Source organism: Fundulus heteroclitus, chromosome 21 (genome assembly GCF_011125445.2).
Source record: "Fundulus heteroclitus isolate FHET01 chromosome 21, MU-UCD_Fhet_4.1, whole genome shotgun sequence".
Lineage (NCBI taxonomy): Eukaryota > Metazoa > Chordata > Actinopteri > Cyprinodontiformes > Fundulidae > Fundulus > Fundulus heteroclitus.
The window spans coordinates 38039613-38057501 of NC_046381.1; the positions used below are offsets into that span (position 1 = coordinate 38039613).

Sequence of the window (17889 nt, forward strand, 5' to 3'; positions counted from 1 at the left end):
TATATTTGGAAGACTTACAGGAAGATGGAAAGGAACCATTTCTAAAAAAAAAAATGCATGAAATCAACAAAATAATGATTTTAAAAGAACTTGTGATAAAGAAATTATTATTAGCAACAAACTCAAAATACACAAACAGTTAAGAAGGACTTAAACCCAAAGATAATAAAAACTATTGTGTTCCTGACGAGCTCAAACTTCTGACACTGTTTGGACCTTTTAATATTTATACTTATTGTTTTTGTTACGTTGTAATTCTTAGACATGTTGGACAGTTTAATTCTAATTTAAATATGTAAGACTGTGATGGTGACTGTCCCAGAGAACACTGCCCCCTTCAGTCCGTCTGACGTACTACCAACCAGAACCCGGTACCGGTACCGGAGCTGATCCAGTCACGCAGCGCTCTGAAAAGACCTGGATTCATTTTACACCTGTTTCACCAGATTAGCAGAGATCCATTACCGGAATAATCTGGTATGAAGGCTGGTTCTGGTTCTCTGGTTCTGGTTCTCTGGTTCTGGCTGGTTCTGGTTCTCTGGTTCTGGCTGGTTCTGGTTCTCTGGTCCTGGCTGGTTCTGGTTAAACGAGCTTTACTAGCTGTCCATAGATGGAAGAGTCCAGGCGGTTCTGTCTCTAAGAACCGGGTCGGGTCCATGACGGCGCCGTCAATCAGCGAGGCCGGTTCTGAGAGAGAGTGACGAGAGCAGGGACCGGTCCAGAACCAACAACGGACCTGCTGCTGGTGTTGCCTCTGTGATCAGCTCGGACCAGGCTGAAAGAGAACATGTTAGTCAGAACCAGAACCAGATGGAGGACCCGACTGGACCCGACTGGACCTTGGTTCATGTCGGTTGCCCACGGTTTGATCAGAGACCCGTTTACTGAAGCGTTGAGTTCTTCTCCTAACTGTGCAGCAGATGTTGGTGCAGAACTTTTAAAGGTTCTGGTTTGGTTCTGGTTCTGAGCGGTTCGGGTCTTCCTGACTGGACCTGGTTCCAGACTCTGGTTCCACCCTGATGGTGGTGGGGGTCAGTGGACCTGAGACCCGTGAAGGAGCCTGGTTCTGTTCCTGCCACCAGGGTTCTGGTTCTGATCCACACACCTGGTGCCGCTAACGAAGGTACTGATTGGTTGGTTCCACCGGACCTGAGACCCGACCATCCAACTGGGTCAGGGTCATTTGGATCAGGACCAGTCGGGTCTGGACAGGGTTCTGGTCCGTTTATGGAGATCCGCTCACATTGTTCTGGACTGTGGGAGGAGAACCTGAAGAGAACCTGAACAGAACCTGAACAGAACCTGGACCCACACATCCTCAGGGAGACCATCAGAACCTGCTGCTCCAGCGTGTTTCTGCAGCAGAACCAGCATTTCACTGTGGAGGTCGACCCGTTTCACCCTGACAGTAAACATGTAAACAACCAGAACCAACTGGACCAGAACCGGACCGGTGTCTCAGAGGAACCACTGGACCAGAACCGGACCGGTGTCTCAGAGGAACCACCGGACCAGAACCGGGCCGGTGTCTCAGAGTTCTGACCCTCTGGTGTCTCTGCTGCTCTCCAGAACCCTGTCCTGGAACCACTGACCCGTAAAGATGCCTCCCAGCACTTTCTATTGAGGCAGAATCAGCTGACCCGTCAGGAAGCGGCGCTGACTCAGCAGAACCTTTTACAGCCGGGCCTTTGTCGGCGCCGGCCCGCGGGTCGGGGCGCGCCCCCCGGCCGTATAAATTGGCCTGTCCAACTTTTTCTGCGCTACACGGCGCTGAGGGACGGTTGGACGGCGTCCAGAGGGAGAAACATGTCGCAGTACTCTGGAAAGGTGAGTGGCAGCTGAGCCGGCCCAAACGGGCCGCTCAGAACCAGAACCAGAACCCACTGGCTTAGTGGGCTTCAGAACCAGAACCCACTGGCTTAGTGGGCTTCAGAACCAGAGCAAAACAGCTCACTCTGTTTCAGAACCAGAACCAAACAGCTCACTCTGTTTCAGAACCAACTGGGTCAGTGGATTTCAGAACCAAACAGCGCACTGGGTTTCAGAACCAGAACCAGCTGGCTTACTGGGTTTTCAGAACCAGAACCAGCTGACTTAGTGGGTTTCAGAACCACAACAAAACAGCTCATTGGGTTTCAGAACCAGAACCAACTAGCTCACTCTGTTTCAGAACCAGAACCAAACAGCTCACTGGGTTTCAGGACCAGAACCAACTGGCTGAGTGGGTTTCAGAACCAGAACCAACTTGCTCACTGGGTTTCAGCACCAGAACCAGCTGGCTTACTGGGTTTCAGAACCAGAACCAACTTGCTCACTGGGTTTCAGCACCAGAACCAGCTGGCTTACTGGGTTTCAGAACCAGAACCAACTTGCTCACTGGGTTTCAGAACCAGAACCAACTTGCTCACTGGGTTTCAGAACCAGAACCAGCCGGCTTACTGGGTTTCAGAACCAGAACCAGCCGGCTTACTGGGTTTCAGAACCAGAACCAACCAGCTCAGTCTAAATATTGAATGATTCTGAGGCAGAAATTAATTAATTAGCTGAACTTTATTTGCATGTAGTTGCAGCCTGCTGCCTGCAGGGGGCGCTCTGCTCTGAAGTCTGAACAATGACGTCACGTTTCTAGCTTCAGGGCGACTGTGGGGCGTGGCCAGGCTGCACAGCCAATTAAAAGCCTTGGTTTAGTGGTGGGCGGGGCCAGGTCAGGTTGCTCTAAGCCCTGGTTCTGCTGGAGAACTTCACTGTTCTAGTAAATTCTACAGTTCTCCTGTTTTTGGCTAAATTCTGTGGAGTTCTGACCCGGCTGCGTGAGACTAAGGTTCTGATCACATCAGGCTCTCATGGACCTGCTGTGACGTCACACTGTGGTGAGTGATGGGGTGGAGGCCCATGACGTCATGAGTGGGCGTGGCCAGAATGACAAGCAACAGAGAAAGATCTTTGGTTCTGATGCAGGTTCTGGTTCTGACCCAGAGATGTAACTCATCCTTAGGTTGTAGATATTTACCTTAAGTATGACGGGAGGAAGCGTTTCTCTGGAGGGAACCTCATGGGTGCTGAAACCGACCCGGTGAACACAGAACCCAACCTTCATGCTCCTGGTGTGTGAAGGTTGGACCTCCTGGTCCAGAGGTCCAGGTGGAGCTCAGAGGCACTGACATCACCGGGTCATGTGACCTGCTTCTCTACGAGTCGGTTCTGGAGCTCAAGAACCTTTACTGAAGGACCCTGGTGAACATCTGACCTTCTCCTCCTGCAGATCACCTTCTATGAGGGGAGATGCTTCACCGGCAGGAAGCTGGAGGTCCGAGGTGACTGTGACAACTTCCAGGACCGCGGCTTCATGAACAGGTGAGGAACCGCCTGATGGACCTGAGGTTCTGCAGCGGCTCGGAACACACCAGCAGATCCATGTCTCCTTGGGTCTGGGCCTGAGGTGTCAGAACCTGGCCGGTCCTCCAGAAGGTCTCTGCTGACCCTCCATGGGAGGTCACACCTTAATGAGGCCCAATCAGAGCGGCAGCAGACATCATTTCCTCCCGCCTTTCACAATAAAAGCCCAAACTGTGGTTCCTTCCTGTCCTCAGAGTGAACTCCATCCGCGTGGAGAGCGGCGCCTGGATCTGCTACGACCATCCCGACTTCAAGGGCCAGCAGTACATCCTGGAGCACGGAGAGTACCCAGAATTCCAGAGGTGGAACTCCCACAACGACCACATGGGCTCCTGCAAGCCCATCCGCATGGTAACCACCTGGACCGGGTTCCCGCCGTGTCTGAGAGAACCTGCAGGGTTCCCCGCAGTCGGTAGCCACAGATAGCTGGGAGATGTTCTGCAGAAGCGTCCCTCAGGTTGTAACATCTGGCGTGCTGGAGCAGAACATCTAGAACATGCAGGCTGGAGGAGTGGTCCTCTCTGAGCAGGCAGATGATGCGTCTTCATGGTCCTACCTCCATAGATCAGCTTCAGGACCTATAAAGGTCTGATACTTTCAGAGGAGGAACCCTGCAGCTCTGTCTGGGGGTCTCTGGTCCAAATCACCTGGATCAAGTGTTGAAGAACCTGGTCTTCATGCAGTCAGGTTCTGCAGAGACCGGGTTCTGGTCCACTGGAGAACAAAGCTGCTGAGTTCTCCTGGCTGGAGCTGCAGCTCAGGACCAACCATCTCCGACTCAAAGATCTTTGTGTTAACCAGACTGCCCCCTGCTGGTAGATTTGGGGAAATACAGCAGGAACAGAACATTTTCACTCTAGAACCGAGTTCAGGGTTGAGGAGCTCAGTCCGAATCTCCTAGAACCAGACCTAGACCTTCAGCCAAAGCAGAACAGCGTCAGAGGTCTCCATGGTCAGAGTGTCTGAAGAGCAGTCAGTGAGGAAGGAGTCAGGAAAGGAGGCTGCATGCTTTCTACTGCTGCTAGTTTGGCCTAGGAACCTCACAAAGTCCCTAAGAACCCTTCAGGTTCCCACAATCCTTTGCCTGACATGATGCATCAGCTCACCTCACAGAAACCAACTAAAACCTCCGTAGAGCAGAGAGAGTCTCTGTGTAGCTCATGTCCAGAAGGCTGTAGGATCTGACTCCATCCTCCATGTTTGTAGTAACCGGAGCTAGGAACTAGGAACAGGAGCTAGGAGCTAGGAACAGGAGTTAGGAGCTAGGAACAGGACCTAGGAGCTAGGAACAGGACCTAGGAACACAAGTTAAGAGCATTAGCTAGGAGTTAGGAACAGGAGTTAGGAACAGGAGCTAGGAGTTAGGAACAGGAGCTAGGAACAGAAGCTAGGAACAGAAGTCAGGAACAGAAGTCAGGAGCATGAGCTAGGAGTTAGGAGCTAGGAACAGGAGCTAGGAAATAGGAGTTAGGAACAGGAGCTAGGAACTAGGAGTTAGGAACAGGAGCTATGAACTAGAAACAGGAGCTAGGAACTAGGAGCATGAGCTAGGAGTTAGGAACAGGAGTTAGGAGCTAGGAACTAGGAACAGGAACTAGGAGCTAGGAGCTGTGATTAAGGGTGTTCGGATGGAGCCTCAGTTTTAGAAGTCCAGTCTGGCTGAACTCCACCTGGAAGGTTTTTCATTTGCAGGCTTGTCCTGAGTTCTGGACAGATTCCTAGCTGCTGGTGAACAGAACCGTCCTGAACGGGTTCTGGTCCACCAAGCGGCCCTGAAACAGGAGGATGTTGGTGATGATCAGATCTGGAATGTTCTGCAGGGTTTATAGAGTCCAGTTTTAGATGATCCTCCTGCAGGACCTCCTGCAGACTAACCGTGTCTCCTCTCGTTCTCCAGCACGGAGAACATTACCGCATCGAGCTGTTTGAAGCCTGCAACTTCTCCGGCCAGTGCGTGGACATCTGCGACGACTGTCCCTTCCTGCAGAGCCGCGGCTTCTCCAAGAACTGCATCAACTCCGTCAGGGTCTACGGCGACGGCGCGTGAGTGCAGCACCAACAGACACGTTCTGATCGACCCGGTTCATCAGAACCAAACATCTCAGACCTACTGGGAGCAGCTGGGTTCTGGCAGGAACTTCCCATCTTCTGGGACATGATCCTTGCTGACCTTGGAGATGTTAAAGCTCCCTCACTGAGGACCAGAACTTCTTATTCCTGTTCTAGAAGCTACTGGATGTAGCCCAGAACTTCCTCTGGTGGGACAGAACCAAGCTGGGTTCTGGTCCGGTCCTCCTACAAGTGTCCATACCCTGGCACTACGTAGCCTTTAACCAGTGGGTGATGATGTCATGCCCTTCTAAGCTTCTGATTGGTTAATTCACAGGTACCGTCCCTTCAGGCCCAGTCCCTGAAGGGACGGTACCTTTTTGGGCCGCTCACCATCCAGCATGGCTGCCAGAACACACGGGCCAACCAGGCTGAGAACCGGGTTAGGGTTTCTAACCCGTCTTCTCCTGTCAGAACCGGCTGTTTCTAACCCGTCTTCTCCCGTCAGAACCGGCCGTTTCTAACCCGTCTTCTCCCATCAGAACCGGCCGTTTCTAACCCGTCTTTTCCCGTCAGAACCGGCTGTTTCTAACCCGTCTTCTCCCCCCTCTGCCTCCAGCTGGGTGATGTACGAGGAACCCAACTTCCGCGGCCGGATGTACATCGTGGAGCGGGGCAACTACTGCAGCCCCACCGAGTGGCAGGCCCAGAACCCCAACATCCAGTCCATCCGCAGAGTGGTCAACTACTTCTAGAGAACCACCCTGATGATCCCCCTGATTATCCTCATGCTCCTCATTCCCCCTGATTATCCTCTTGTCCAATAAATAAAGGCAGACTGAGAGAAAAGCCCGTTTTTTATCAAACACTCAGAGTCTGTGGCCTGATTTCTGATCCATCTGCTGCCAGCACAAATAAGCTGCAGGTATCAGAACCTGGGAATGGGCCGGTCCGGTTCTGTAGAACCTACCATCACTGCATCTGTTAGTAAAACAAGGTCTCCTCTGCTCAGAACAACGGGAACCCGGTCCAGGTTCTTTAATAAAGATAAATTCACCAATATTTAATGTTACAGGTGGGCTACGGCGGAACGGTGGTCAAACAGAACCAGAACCGGTCCATTCCCATCATAAACTCTCCTCTTCCTAAAACTGGGTTCTACAGAACCCGTTGACCCGATTTACCGTAACAGGAAACCTTTAGTGGGTCAGTAATTTCAGAACCGGTCCAGTGTGATCAGTGCAGATTTTAGTCTCCAGAACCACAGCACATGTATTAAGGAGATAAACGAGGTACTGGTTCCGTCCCAGCAGGCCAACAGAACTTTAATTACATAAAAAATGACAAAATGTTTGGAAAATATTGAAATAAAATAAACATGTTGGGTTCTAAAACCCGAGCAGAAAAAAAAACAACCAGAACCCAGAACATACTGACCCGTTTGTAAAGGACGTAGAACATGACTCATGCTCAGTTCACATTACGGAGGTCCAACAGAACCAGCCTAAACCCTCAGAGGTTCTCCTCATCGCTGGTCCACTCGGCTCACCAGGCTTAAGGTCCGATGGTGGTACCATCAGGTTCTGACCCGGATGTTCAGGTGAACTGATGCTGGAACCCTGACCATCTCCATCTGGTTCTGGATGAAGATGGTCAGGAGAAGTTCAACCCGATCTCCTGCAGAAATCCCGGGTTTGTGGAACCTGAGGACCCGGATCACTCAGCCTCCAGCTGGTCCTGGTCCTGGTCCCGGTCTCGGTCCTGGTCCCGGTCCCGGTCCGGGAACCAGCCCGGTTTAAAAGGTTAGAGCTTCACAATGACTTGAGGAAACGTTTTTATTAGGTGGTCCACCAGAACCAGACGACACCAAACAGAACACTATGAAATCAAACAGAGAACGTTCCATCGTGGCGTTAGAACTAAACTTCAGGAACAACGTGATGCGGTTCTGCAGCAGAACCAGAAATATGGATGATCTGAGGAGACGCTGAGCTGCGAGCGCTCCACCAGAACCCCGGAGCCTCCGGACTCAGAACCCCGGTCGGGTCCGGCTCACACGGTGTGGGCGGGCTCTCGGTTCAGGTAGGTCTTCAGCCTGGAGATGAGCTCACTCTCCTCCTCCAGAGTCAGGTCCAGATAGTCCTCCTCATGGCGGGAGATGTCCTCCAACACCTCGTTCACCAGCTCGTTGTCCTCTGAGGAGCAGACGGAACCATTCGGGTCAGGGACCGGCCCACAGCGCCACCTGCTGTCCCCACACCAGAACTCCACACCAACATTGTTTCTAAAGCGTTTAAAACGGCCACGGCTGAACTTAGCTGTAAGCTAAACTAAACAGGAGCTAAAGATTAAATCAATTAACCCAATTAATTAGTTTAACAAGTTAAACTAGTTAATCAAGCTAAACCAATTAAAATAACTAAACTGATTAACTCAATTAAACTGATTAAACCAATTAAAAAATAACCCAATTAAAGTAATCAAACAAATTAAACCAATTTAACAAATTAAATAAACCTAATTAAACTAATTAAACCAATTAAAATTATTAAACAAATGAACCCAATTAAACCAATTACACTAATCAAACAAATGAACCTAATTAACTCAGTTAACCCTAATTAACCCAGTTAACCCAGTTAAACTCAATTAACCCAGTTAACCCTAATTAACCCAGTTAACCCTAATTAACCCAGTTAACCCTAATTAACCCAGTTAAAGCCAATTAACCCAGTTAAAGCCAATTAACCCAGTTAACCCTAATTAACCCTGTTAACCCTAGTTAACCCTGTTAAACCTAATTAACCCAGTTAACCCAGTTAAACCTCCTTAACCCCGTTAAACCTAATTAACCCCGTTAAACCTAATTAACCCAGTTAAACCTAATTAACCCCTTTAACCCTAATTAACCCCGTTAACCCTGATTAACCCCGTTAACCCTGATTAACCCCGTTAACCCTGATTAACCCCGTTAACCCTAATTAATCCCGTTAACCCTAATTAACCCCGATAACCCTAATTAACCCCGTTAACCCTAATTAACACAGTTAAATCTAATTAACACAGTTAACCCTAATTAACCCAGTTAAACCTAATTAACCCAGTTAACCCAGTTAAACCTAATTAACACAGTTAACCCTAATTAACCCCGTTAACCCTAACGAGGTCAAACAGACCTCGCTATAGAAGCAGGTTTGAAGACGAGTTTTAAAGGCAGACGCTCTGAGTCTCTCTGGGATCAGGAGCAGAACGCCACCAGAACCGGCTGATGAGTGAGACATACCTGGGGAGGTGGAGGAGGTGCTGGCCTCCTCAGAGGAAGGTGAGGTGGAGGTGGAGGGCGGGGACAGCAGGTCCGGGGACAGCAGGTCCGGGGACAGGACCCCCTGGTTGTCCAACAGCAGCTGGGTGGCTGACTGGACGTCTTCCCCCGTCAGTCTGAGAGCCGCCTCAGCCGCCTCCCTCTCAAAGCCCAGATACAGCAGCTGGGAGACACAGTCAGACGACATGTGGGTCAGAACCGGGCCGCCGGTACCAGACCCGACGGCTGCAGGACACCAGCAGGACAGAGGGTTACCTGCTCCACCTTCTCTGGACTGACGGTGTCCTGTGAGACGGTCTGAGCCGCCTGAGAAGAGTCCTGCAGGATCTGAGGACAGACAGAGACCGGTGAGCTGGACCAGGGAGCTCGGTTCTGATGGGAGGTGAAACGGACCGGACACTGACGGCGTAGGCTTTGTCCACGTCTCCTCCTGCGTGGTGCAGAGCTCTGGCAGCGTCTCTCCTGGAGAAGCCCAGCTCCTCCAGCCTGGAGATGGCCTCCATCCTGGTCCTCCTCTTCTGCCTCTCGCTCTGCTTCAGCTCCTCACGCTCCTGGTCCAAACAGAGGAAGGTCCATCAGCACCAGGAGACCCAGAACCTGGTTCTGATGACTCACTCTCAGCTGCTAACAGTTGTCAGTCCAGCTGGTTCTGGACCGCTCAGCTTTTCAGCCAGTTTGGTCCAGAACCCAGGAGCAAAGAAACTAAATGCTGCCTCACATTGATTGGTTCTGGTTCTGGGACCACTGAGTCAGAACCTCTGAAGACCTGAGGTCCATTTAGAGCTTTATGGACCAGCAGCAGCATGGACCAACATGGAGGTGGAGCAGTGATCCAGAGTGGTTCTGGACGGGTTCCTGGAGGAACCCGGTTTAATAATGACCAGATGACCCAAAGTGTTCCCTGTCTGCTTAATACGACCAGAACCAGCTGAGCACAGAACCCGACAGACCTGTCCACGTTCCATCAAGCACAATGTTCTGGTCAACTGTGTGCCAACCGTGACACCCAGACAGAAGTTCTGGACCCATCCCTGTAAAGATGTAGCTGGTCCAGAACTTTTACCGGTCCAAAGCCGTCTGGAGGCACCGTAAAGTTCTGATGTACCAGGACCGGCGGACTGGATTTGGGTCTGGACCTCTGAAACGGGTCTGACCTCAGCAGCCTTAAGGTTCTGGGGAACCTGACCCGACCCAAGGACCAACAGAACTAGGCAGTTAGCAGTGGCGGCTCCATGTAAGCTGTGAGCCTTTAACAGGTGTAAGGGTGATAAATAAAAGTTCACATTGTTATACAGTAATGATTAAATAAATAATAGAAGTTTAAATACTGCAGCGTTTAGTGTGAGACGTGTGGTTTACCTGCTCTGTACTCCCATGGTAACAAGATGACAGTTTATTCAGGTTCCACAGAGAAATCTAACAGGAATTGTTCAATAATGATTATACAAAATAATTGAAGTTTGCTGATATGGCCAAAATGTTTACAGCTATGGTAAGAAAAAACTGTGTAGCTTCGCTCTGTTTACTTTTTTGCCTCTATCCCCTAGAATAGAAATTCACCTCTACTAAAGGGCAGCTATATTAAATAATAATAATAATAATAATAATAATAATAATAATAATAATAATAATAATAGCTGTAAACAAAAACATTTTCCTGTCCGATATTCTTAATGCAGCCTTTAGGTTCATTTGTTTGATTAGTGTAATTGGTTTAATTGTGTTCATTTGTTTAAAGGCAAACATAGTGATCAGAATAACAAAAAAATAACACTAACAGCATTATATAGCTGAGTAGTTGATTTTGATTTACCTTTAGGCTCTGAATATAAATGACCAAATTGTGGTAAAATAAGACGAAGTATGAGTCCATATCCCAAACTATCTGGAGAACTTTGGCTCTTAAATGCAGTCCCCTGTTCAGCCACTAGGTGGCAACAGAACACAGGAAGTACTGTTCAGTACATTTGTAAGTTAATTTCTTACAGACAATAAATTTAGTTCCACAACAGAACCGTTATCGTGTGGCCATAAAACACACAATTATCATAAACTATTTAAGCCTTAAAATCACTGTTAGCACAGCCTGTAACATATTGTTAGCATGGAAACCATAGTCTCTACTGTAAATATGCATTATGGCCCACAGTCTTCTATTTAATGTGGCTCTATCATATTATATTCTAATTCATTAATCAGCCAAAAGATTAACTTTATGTTGAAATATACCACTAAAGAAAATTAACTGCTGACAAATCCCATCTCTGTAATTTAGTAAAATATTTTAGTAAATTAAACAGTTTAGTAAAATGAACCCTCTAACTTTCTGGACAAAGCTTAAATCTGTTTATTTGTGTAGAGAATAATTCTGCTTGACTCTGATCTAAAACAGCACCACAGCCACCTGTTCTCCACATCACGCATCAGAACCCAGGTGTGGGTCTACCTGGCGACGGTTGCTGATGTGGATGGCCGCCTCCTGCAGGTCTCCTCCACACGCCCGCAGTCCCAACCGGGCCTCCCTCTCAGTGAATCCCAGAGCCATGAGCTGAGCCATCTTCTCTGAGTCCGGACTCAGGCGTCCGTAGAGATTCTCCACCTGAGGGACAAGGAACCGGGACAGAGGTTCTACCTGGGCCCAAAGAGACCGGTACCAGAACAGCTGCTGGGAACATGTAAAGGATCAGTGGAACCATCTGGACTTTCAGGGCATAGGTTCTGTTTTCTGATTGGTCAAAAATGTTTTAATGCATTAAAGCCGTCATTCTGAAGATTACCCAGAATTCCTTTTAAAAGTAATCAATGGTTTCTAACAACTAGAATGTTTCAACACTGCCACACGTTTTTAACTATATAATATTAAACTGATACATACCTTTAGCCCGCCTTTAACCAGCTATGAACCTCATGTGGCAGAAATTATGTCAAAGACAAACTTTATTCCTCAGACTAACGACTGCAGGTACCGACCAGCCAGCAGGGGGTGCTGGTGTCACATTTACAATAATTTACAAAACCTGTGTTCTGGACAAAAAAGGCAAGGCTGTTCTAGAACTCCTCCTGTATGCGCCCCAACTACATGAGAACCATGGGGACCTTTAGGGGAACCATAGGGACCTTTAGGGGAACCATGGGGACCTTTAGGGGAACCATGGGGACCTTTAGGGGAATCATGGGGACCTTTAGGGGAACCATTAGGACCTTTAGAGGAACTATCAGGACCTTTAGGGAACCATCGGGACCTTTAGGGGAACCATTAGGACCTTTAGAGGAACTATCAGGACCTTTAGGGGAACCTTCAGGTCCTTTAGGGGAACCTTCAGGACTTTAGGGAACCATCAGGACTTTAGGGAACCATCGGGACCTTTAGGGGAACCATCAGGACTTTAGGGGAACCATCAGGACCTTTAGGGGAACCATCAGGACCTTTAGGGAACCATCAGGGCCATTAGGGGAACCTTCAGGACTTTAGGGGAACCTTCAGGACCTTTAGGGGAACCATCAGGACCTATAAGGGAACCATGGGGACCTTTAGGGGAACCATGGGGACCTTTAGGGGAACCATGGGGACCTTTAGGGGAATCATCAGGACTTTAGGGGAACCATCGGGACTTTAGGGGAACCATCAGACCTTTAGGGGAACCATCAGGACCATTAAGGGAACCATCAGGACTTTAGGGGAACCATCAGGCCCTTTAAGGGAACCATCAGGACCATTAAGGGAACCTTCAGGACCTTTAGGGGAACCATCAGGACCATTAAGGGAACCATCAGGACCTTTAGGGGAACCATCAGGACCTTTAGGGGAACCATCAGATCTTTAGGGGAACCATCAGAACCTTTAGGGGAACTATCAGGACCTTTAGGGGAACCAGATCTTTAGGGGAACCATCAGGACCTTTAGGGGAACCATCAGAACCTTTAGGGGAACCATCAGGACCTTTAGGGGAACCATCAGATCTTTAGGAGAACCATCAGACCTTTAGGGGAACCATCAGGACCATTAAGGGAACCATCAGAACCTTTAGGGGAACCATCAGGACCTTTAGGGGAACCATCAGATCTTTAGGGGAACCATCAGGACCTTTAGGGGAACCATCAGATCTTTAGGAGAACCATCAGACCTTTAGGGGAACCATCAGGACCATTAAGGGAACCTTCAGGACCTTTAGGGGAACCATCAGGACCATTAAGGGAACCATCAGGACCTTTAGGGGAACCATCAGGGCCTTTAGGGGAACCATCAGATCTTTAGGAGAACCATCAGACCTTTAGGGGAACCATCAGGACCATTAAGGGAACCATCAGAACCTTTAGGGGAACCATCAGAACCTTTAGGGGAACTATCAGGACCTTTAGGGGAACCATCAGGACCTTTAGGGGAACCATCAGATCTTTAGGGGAACCATCAGGACCTTTAGGGGAACCATCAGGACCTTTAGGGGAACCATCAGGACCATTAAGGGAACCATCAGAACCTTTAGGGGAACCATCGGGACTTTAGGGGAACCATCAGATCTTTAGGGGAACCATCAGGACCTTTAGGGGAACCATCAGGACCTTTAGGGGAACCATCAGGACCATTAAGGGAACCATCATAACCTTTAGGGGAACCATCAGAACCTTTAGGGGAACCATCAGAACCTTTAAGGGAACCATCAGGACCTTTAGGGGAACCATCAGATCTTTAGGGGAACCATCAGGACTTTAGGGGAACCATCAGGACCTTTAGGGGAACCATCAGATCTTTAGGGGAACCATCAGAACCTTTAGGGGAACCATCAGATCTTTAGGGGAACCATCAGAACCTTTAGGGGAACCATCAGGACCATTAAGGGAACCATCAGAACCTTTAGGGGAACCATCAGAACCTTTAGGGGAACCATCAGGACCTTTAGGGGAACCATCAGGACGTACTTTAGACAGCAGCACTAGAGCCTGACGGTCGTTTCCTTCGATGTAGGACAGGAGGCTCTGCAGGAGGTACAGACGCAGGAACAGAACCTCCTCCCGGCCTGTGTTACCCTGGTAACAAACATGTTTAAAGTTACATACATGATGTTTAGGAACCATATGTTGTGCCAGAAGGTTCTGGTACCTTGATCATGAGCAGCCTCTGCTGCTGTTCTCCGTAGCACTTGAGGAAACACTCCTCAGCCCTCTGCAGGCGGCTGCGGCTGTCCTCCAGGCAGGACAGCGCCTCCAGGGCCCGGTAGCACCACACCACGTCCAGCTGCAGGACCGCGTAGTTGTCCACGGAGCCGAGCAGAGCCGAGCCGCACTTACTGAGAGGACACCAGCGGGTCAGAACCTCTGAGGAGCTTTTATTCTGAAAGGTCACGGGCTGAGGTTCCTACCTGAACTGCTGGTCGGCCTGCAGCAGGTGGCACAGCGCGTTGTCGTACTGCTTCCTCTTCATCAGAGAGCGGCCTTTCTCGTGGAAGCCCATGGCCAGGATCAGAGCCTGGACACAAGCAGGACACGTGGGTTAAAGGCTGCAGCGCCCCCTGCTGGGTGGAAGACCACACATCTGTCTGGTCCATAATCAGAAGCTCCTACAGAGACGCCATCATGGCTGATCTGACTAGCTGGGTCCAACTCTGGTCCCCCAGAACCGCTGTCCCGTGTGTTTTACATGTCCAGAACACCTGACTGAGAACCGGGCCATTACCGGACCGCTGCAGAACCTGATGAGGTGTCCAGGAGTTAATTCAGCCTTTAAATCTCAGGCCCTCATGGACCCGACCACCTCTGATACCGAGCATGTAGCACGAAGACAACCAGGAGATAAAACCAGAAAGGTTCAGAACCTGAAAGGTTCTGGTTTAAGAGATGGGCGTATAAAGCACAGAACCATCTGCAGGAGGAAGATCTTGACTCCACCTTCTTCTCCTTGTGAGGGATCTTCAGCGGGTTTCCCTTCTGGTCTGCGATCTCCAGGAAGGGCGTGGTGTCTGGATCCTCGCTGCCGTCTGACAAACAAATCATTCACGCGCTCATCAGCTCTACATCTTACAGACACTGAGACCAGAAGATACCAGAACCTCCACCAAACATGACAGAACAGGTAATGAAGAACATGAAGAAAGATCCATGCTCTCCTTCCTGTCTGAAGCCCACCTCTCTCAGACAGGATCTGGAAACCTTTCTGCGTCCTCTGGATGCTCTCGCTCTGGTTCTTCTTCTCCTCTTCCTCCTTGGTGATCTGCTCTGCGTCGCTTACCTTCAGGACCATCACCTTGCAGTGGTTCTTCACTCCCTGCTCATCCAGACGCTGATCTAGAACACAAAGACACCAATAAGACCGCAGAGTCCAGCAGTCCTGAGCGCCTCTCTGCAGGGTTCTGTACTGACCGGTGCTCAGGGTTCTCCCGTTCAGGATCAGCTTGATGTGCTTCAGGCTGAACTCCTCGGTGATCCTGCAGGAACATGCAAACACACACTCAGACCGCTGGGCGGAGCTGTGACATCACCTCCAGGTGCGCCGACGCTACCTGTCCACCAGCTGCTGCACCGGCAGGTCCAGCCTCGTCTCCAGGTAGTTCTTCCTTTTTGGTTCCTGGAAACCAAAGGAGAACATCACTTCCACCATCCGCTCAGACTGCTTTAGATCTTCAGACATTAATCTGAACCTGGTTCCACAAGGCTCACTAAGGAAGGCTTTAGAACCATGACTTTTTAGAACCTTGGTTCTACACGTCAGATGCTGCCACCAGCAGTCCCAGAAAATAGAACCAGAAAACCATATACAAGCTTCTCCAGGTTCTGGAGGGACCCAATGCTTTTACATTGGAACATTAAAGAACCTGTGATGATGTCACTGACTCCATCCCCTTCCCATCACACCCCGTCTACCGCCCGCTTCACACCCCGTCTACCTCCCGCATCACACCCCGTCTACCGCCCGCTTCACACCCCGTCTACCTCCCGATTCACACCCCGTCTACCTCTTGCATCACACCCCGTCTACCGCCCGCATCACACCCCGTCTACCGCCCGCTCCGACCGTTCCTAAGTGACCCACCTGCTTGGCGTCTCTGGGCAGCAGCAGCTCCAGCGTCGCCACGCTCGTCTCTCGGAACGTCTGGTTTCCTTTCCCTCTCCTGACCGCCTGGATGCGGATTGACTCCAGAGCGCCCCCTACCTCCGCTGCAGGCAGGTGGAGGAGTGGGGCGTACCGCTGTGCCAGCTCCTGAAGCAGGAAGACAGGAACCAAGTAGAGTCAGGAGAGAAGAACCCACTAAACTGAAGGAACCGGACACTAAGCCTCAACAGGAACCTGCTCCACCTGTTCAACATTCTTCATCAGCTTCATTTCACTCATTCCTTTAGTTGTGAATATTTGTTTTTATCTTCCAGACTAACAGTAAACTTATCTGATAATGAGACATTTATCTCTGATTTTCTTCTGCATCTGAGATGTTTGAGCTAAATTACAGAATCTAGGTGATAAACGTTCCTCGGATCAGAACCGGATCCCCAACCCACCAGCAGGTGCTGGTCCCCCGGCTGGTTGTCCTCCTGGGTGTAGGGAGGGTTCCACAGCTGGATCTTTTCCTGCTTCAGCAGGTTCTTCAGCTTTGCCTGCGTGTTCTGCTCCGTCATCGTCTCTGGAAGCAGACGGAGAACAGAAAGTAAACCAGAGGACAGGGAGGGAGGAACGCCCCGTGTGGGCGAAGGTTGTTCTGCTGGGGAGAACCCTATCTGATGCAGCAGAACAACTGGACTCGATGTTCTCCTTTGTTTATTTAACAGCTGGACATGAGTTGGATGAACAGCCTGGAGAAGTTAGGAGAACTTTAATGGTGTTTGAGTTCAGAGGAGGGTGAAAGTTACAGATGACAGGATGCAGGAGATCCAAACTTCACACGATTTTCAAAATAAAACGGAATAAACAACCCTTTTAAAGAGAAGAAGAACAGCTGGTAAAATAAACCTTTAAATCCTGATATAAAACAACACTTTTTACTCACAAAATGTTCTGTCTATGTTGACAAAAATTAAACTAATATAATCTAGTATCTCACATAAGGGGTTGAGTTATGTCATTATTTGGCTGTTCCGCCATAATAAAGCTGATTTTATGGCCATATCATCCGAGCTGACGTAATAGTAATGATCCTAGGCTTTTATTTTGAAGGCCACGGCTAGAAGTGACCGTTTCCGCCCGCATTGTGGGAAACGTAGTCCGTAGTTCAGACTCTCCGAACCCGACCGGAGACTAAACCCATCAGAATTTAACAAACTAAACTAAGATAACTGGGTCTGAATTTAAACCCAAACTCCGAGAAAAGTTTAACACAAACAGGAAATGACGTCATCTCCATCACGTGAACACATATGCTTGCTCAGAGCTAGCTGGCTAATAATAAAAACATTCTGAATTTCAGGGTGAAACTTCGGGTTTTTACCGACGTCAGAACAAAGTGTGACGTTTTTCTGGGGCGGAACCGGTTTGAACTGAAGATATTTCATCAAAGTTCCGACTAAACTGAAAATAAGTCATTATTTCTCCCCAGAGACGGTCGGACGCGTTCAGCTAGCAGCTAGCTCATCATTTCAGCGTCAGGAGGCTAACCTGAACCACAGCTTCCGTCCAAGTAAAGATGAGCCGCCGACAGAACCGAGGAGGACCGAAACACCTGAGATACCTGCAGACCTGCGCTCAGCTCCTCATCAGAGCCAGCAGAGCCGACACACCGCGAGAGGTCCCACTCTGAGCGGCTTCAGGGAACCGAGAAACCGGGGGCGGGGAGTCTGCCGCGCAGCCAGAGCGAGACATCTTCATCACACACGATCTTTGTAGGACTGCGGCGCCTCATGAGGGTCAAACAAGGCTTAAAGTCTACATGGTTATGAAAGCCAAATAAATATAAATACAGCAAGGAGAGGACATGTACTGGAGCAAGATATTAGGAAATATATCTCAACAGTCTGAGACAGAAAATTAATGAATACACGAACAGAAAAGACAGAACAGAACCAGAAATGGATATAGAGGAAATAAAATTAAATCCCGAAATATTATTTCTGAAAGTAAAAACAAAGAAAAAGCTGAAAACCTCAAAAAGATGAATCCATGCTGTAATAGGATTAAAAAAAAGCAAAAAGAAAATTAATGA

General features: G+C 49.3%; 2 protein-coding genes and 1 long non-coding RNA gene across 5 annotated transcripts; 1 reads left to right on the forward strand and 2 right to left on the reverse strand.

Annotated features, from left to right (window-relative positions):
• The first annotated feature begins 1719 nt into the window (after positions 1-1719).
• Positions 1720-6313, forward strand: crygn2 (crystallin, gamma N2). Its single transcript, XM_012856376.3, has 5 exons — positions 1720-1827; positions 3263-3354; positions 3591-3747; positions 5294-5439; positions 6065-6313. Exons 1-5 carry the CDS (start codon positions 1807-1809, stop codon positions 6198-6200), a joined length of 552 nt encoding a protein of 183 aa, XP_012711830.2. The 5' UTR covers positions 1720-1806; the 3' UTR covers positions 6201-6313.
• A 949-nt stretch (positions 6314-7262) lies between these two features.
• On the reverse strand, positions 7263-17545 carry nub1 (negative regulator of ubiquitin-like proteins 1). 3 transcript variants are annotated; one of them, XM_021312799.2, is made up of 15 exons: positions 17419-17545; positions 16256-16377; positions 15792-15959; positions 15262-15326; positions 15122-15186; positions 14888-15046; positions 14651-14739; positions 14125-14231; positions 13866-14052; positions 13685-13792; positions 11214-11366; positions 9172-9318; positions 9023-9094; positions 8729-8930; positions 7263-7640 (listed from the first exon to the last, which is right to left on the reverse strand). In XM_021312799.2, exons 2-15 carry the CDS (start codon positions 16370-16372, stop codon positions 7498-7500), a joined length of 1782 nt encoding a protein of 593 aa, XP_021168474.2. In that variant the 5' UTR covers positions 16373-16377; positions 17419-17545; the 3' UTR covers positions 7263-7497. The 3 variants fall into 3 exon arrangements, with proteins under 3 accessions (XP_021168474.2, XP_012711827.2, XP_021168475.2); XM_012856373.3 differs by having other exon boundaries at positions 17346-17513; XM_021312800.2 differs by having other exon boundaries at positions 17427-17511.
• Positions 11556-13673, reverse strand: LOC118556745. Its single transcript, XR_004927326.1, has 3 exons — positions 13639-13673; positions 11948-12627; positions 11556-11863 (listed from the first exon to the last, which is right to left on the reverse strand). It is a non-coding gene; the product is annotated as an uncharacterized LOC118556745 (long non-coding RNA).
• Positions 17546-17889: the final 344 nt, after the last annotated feature.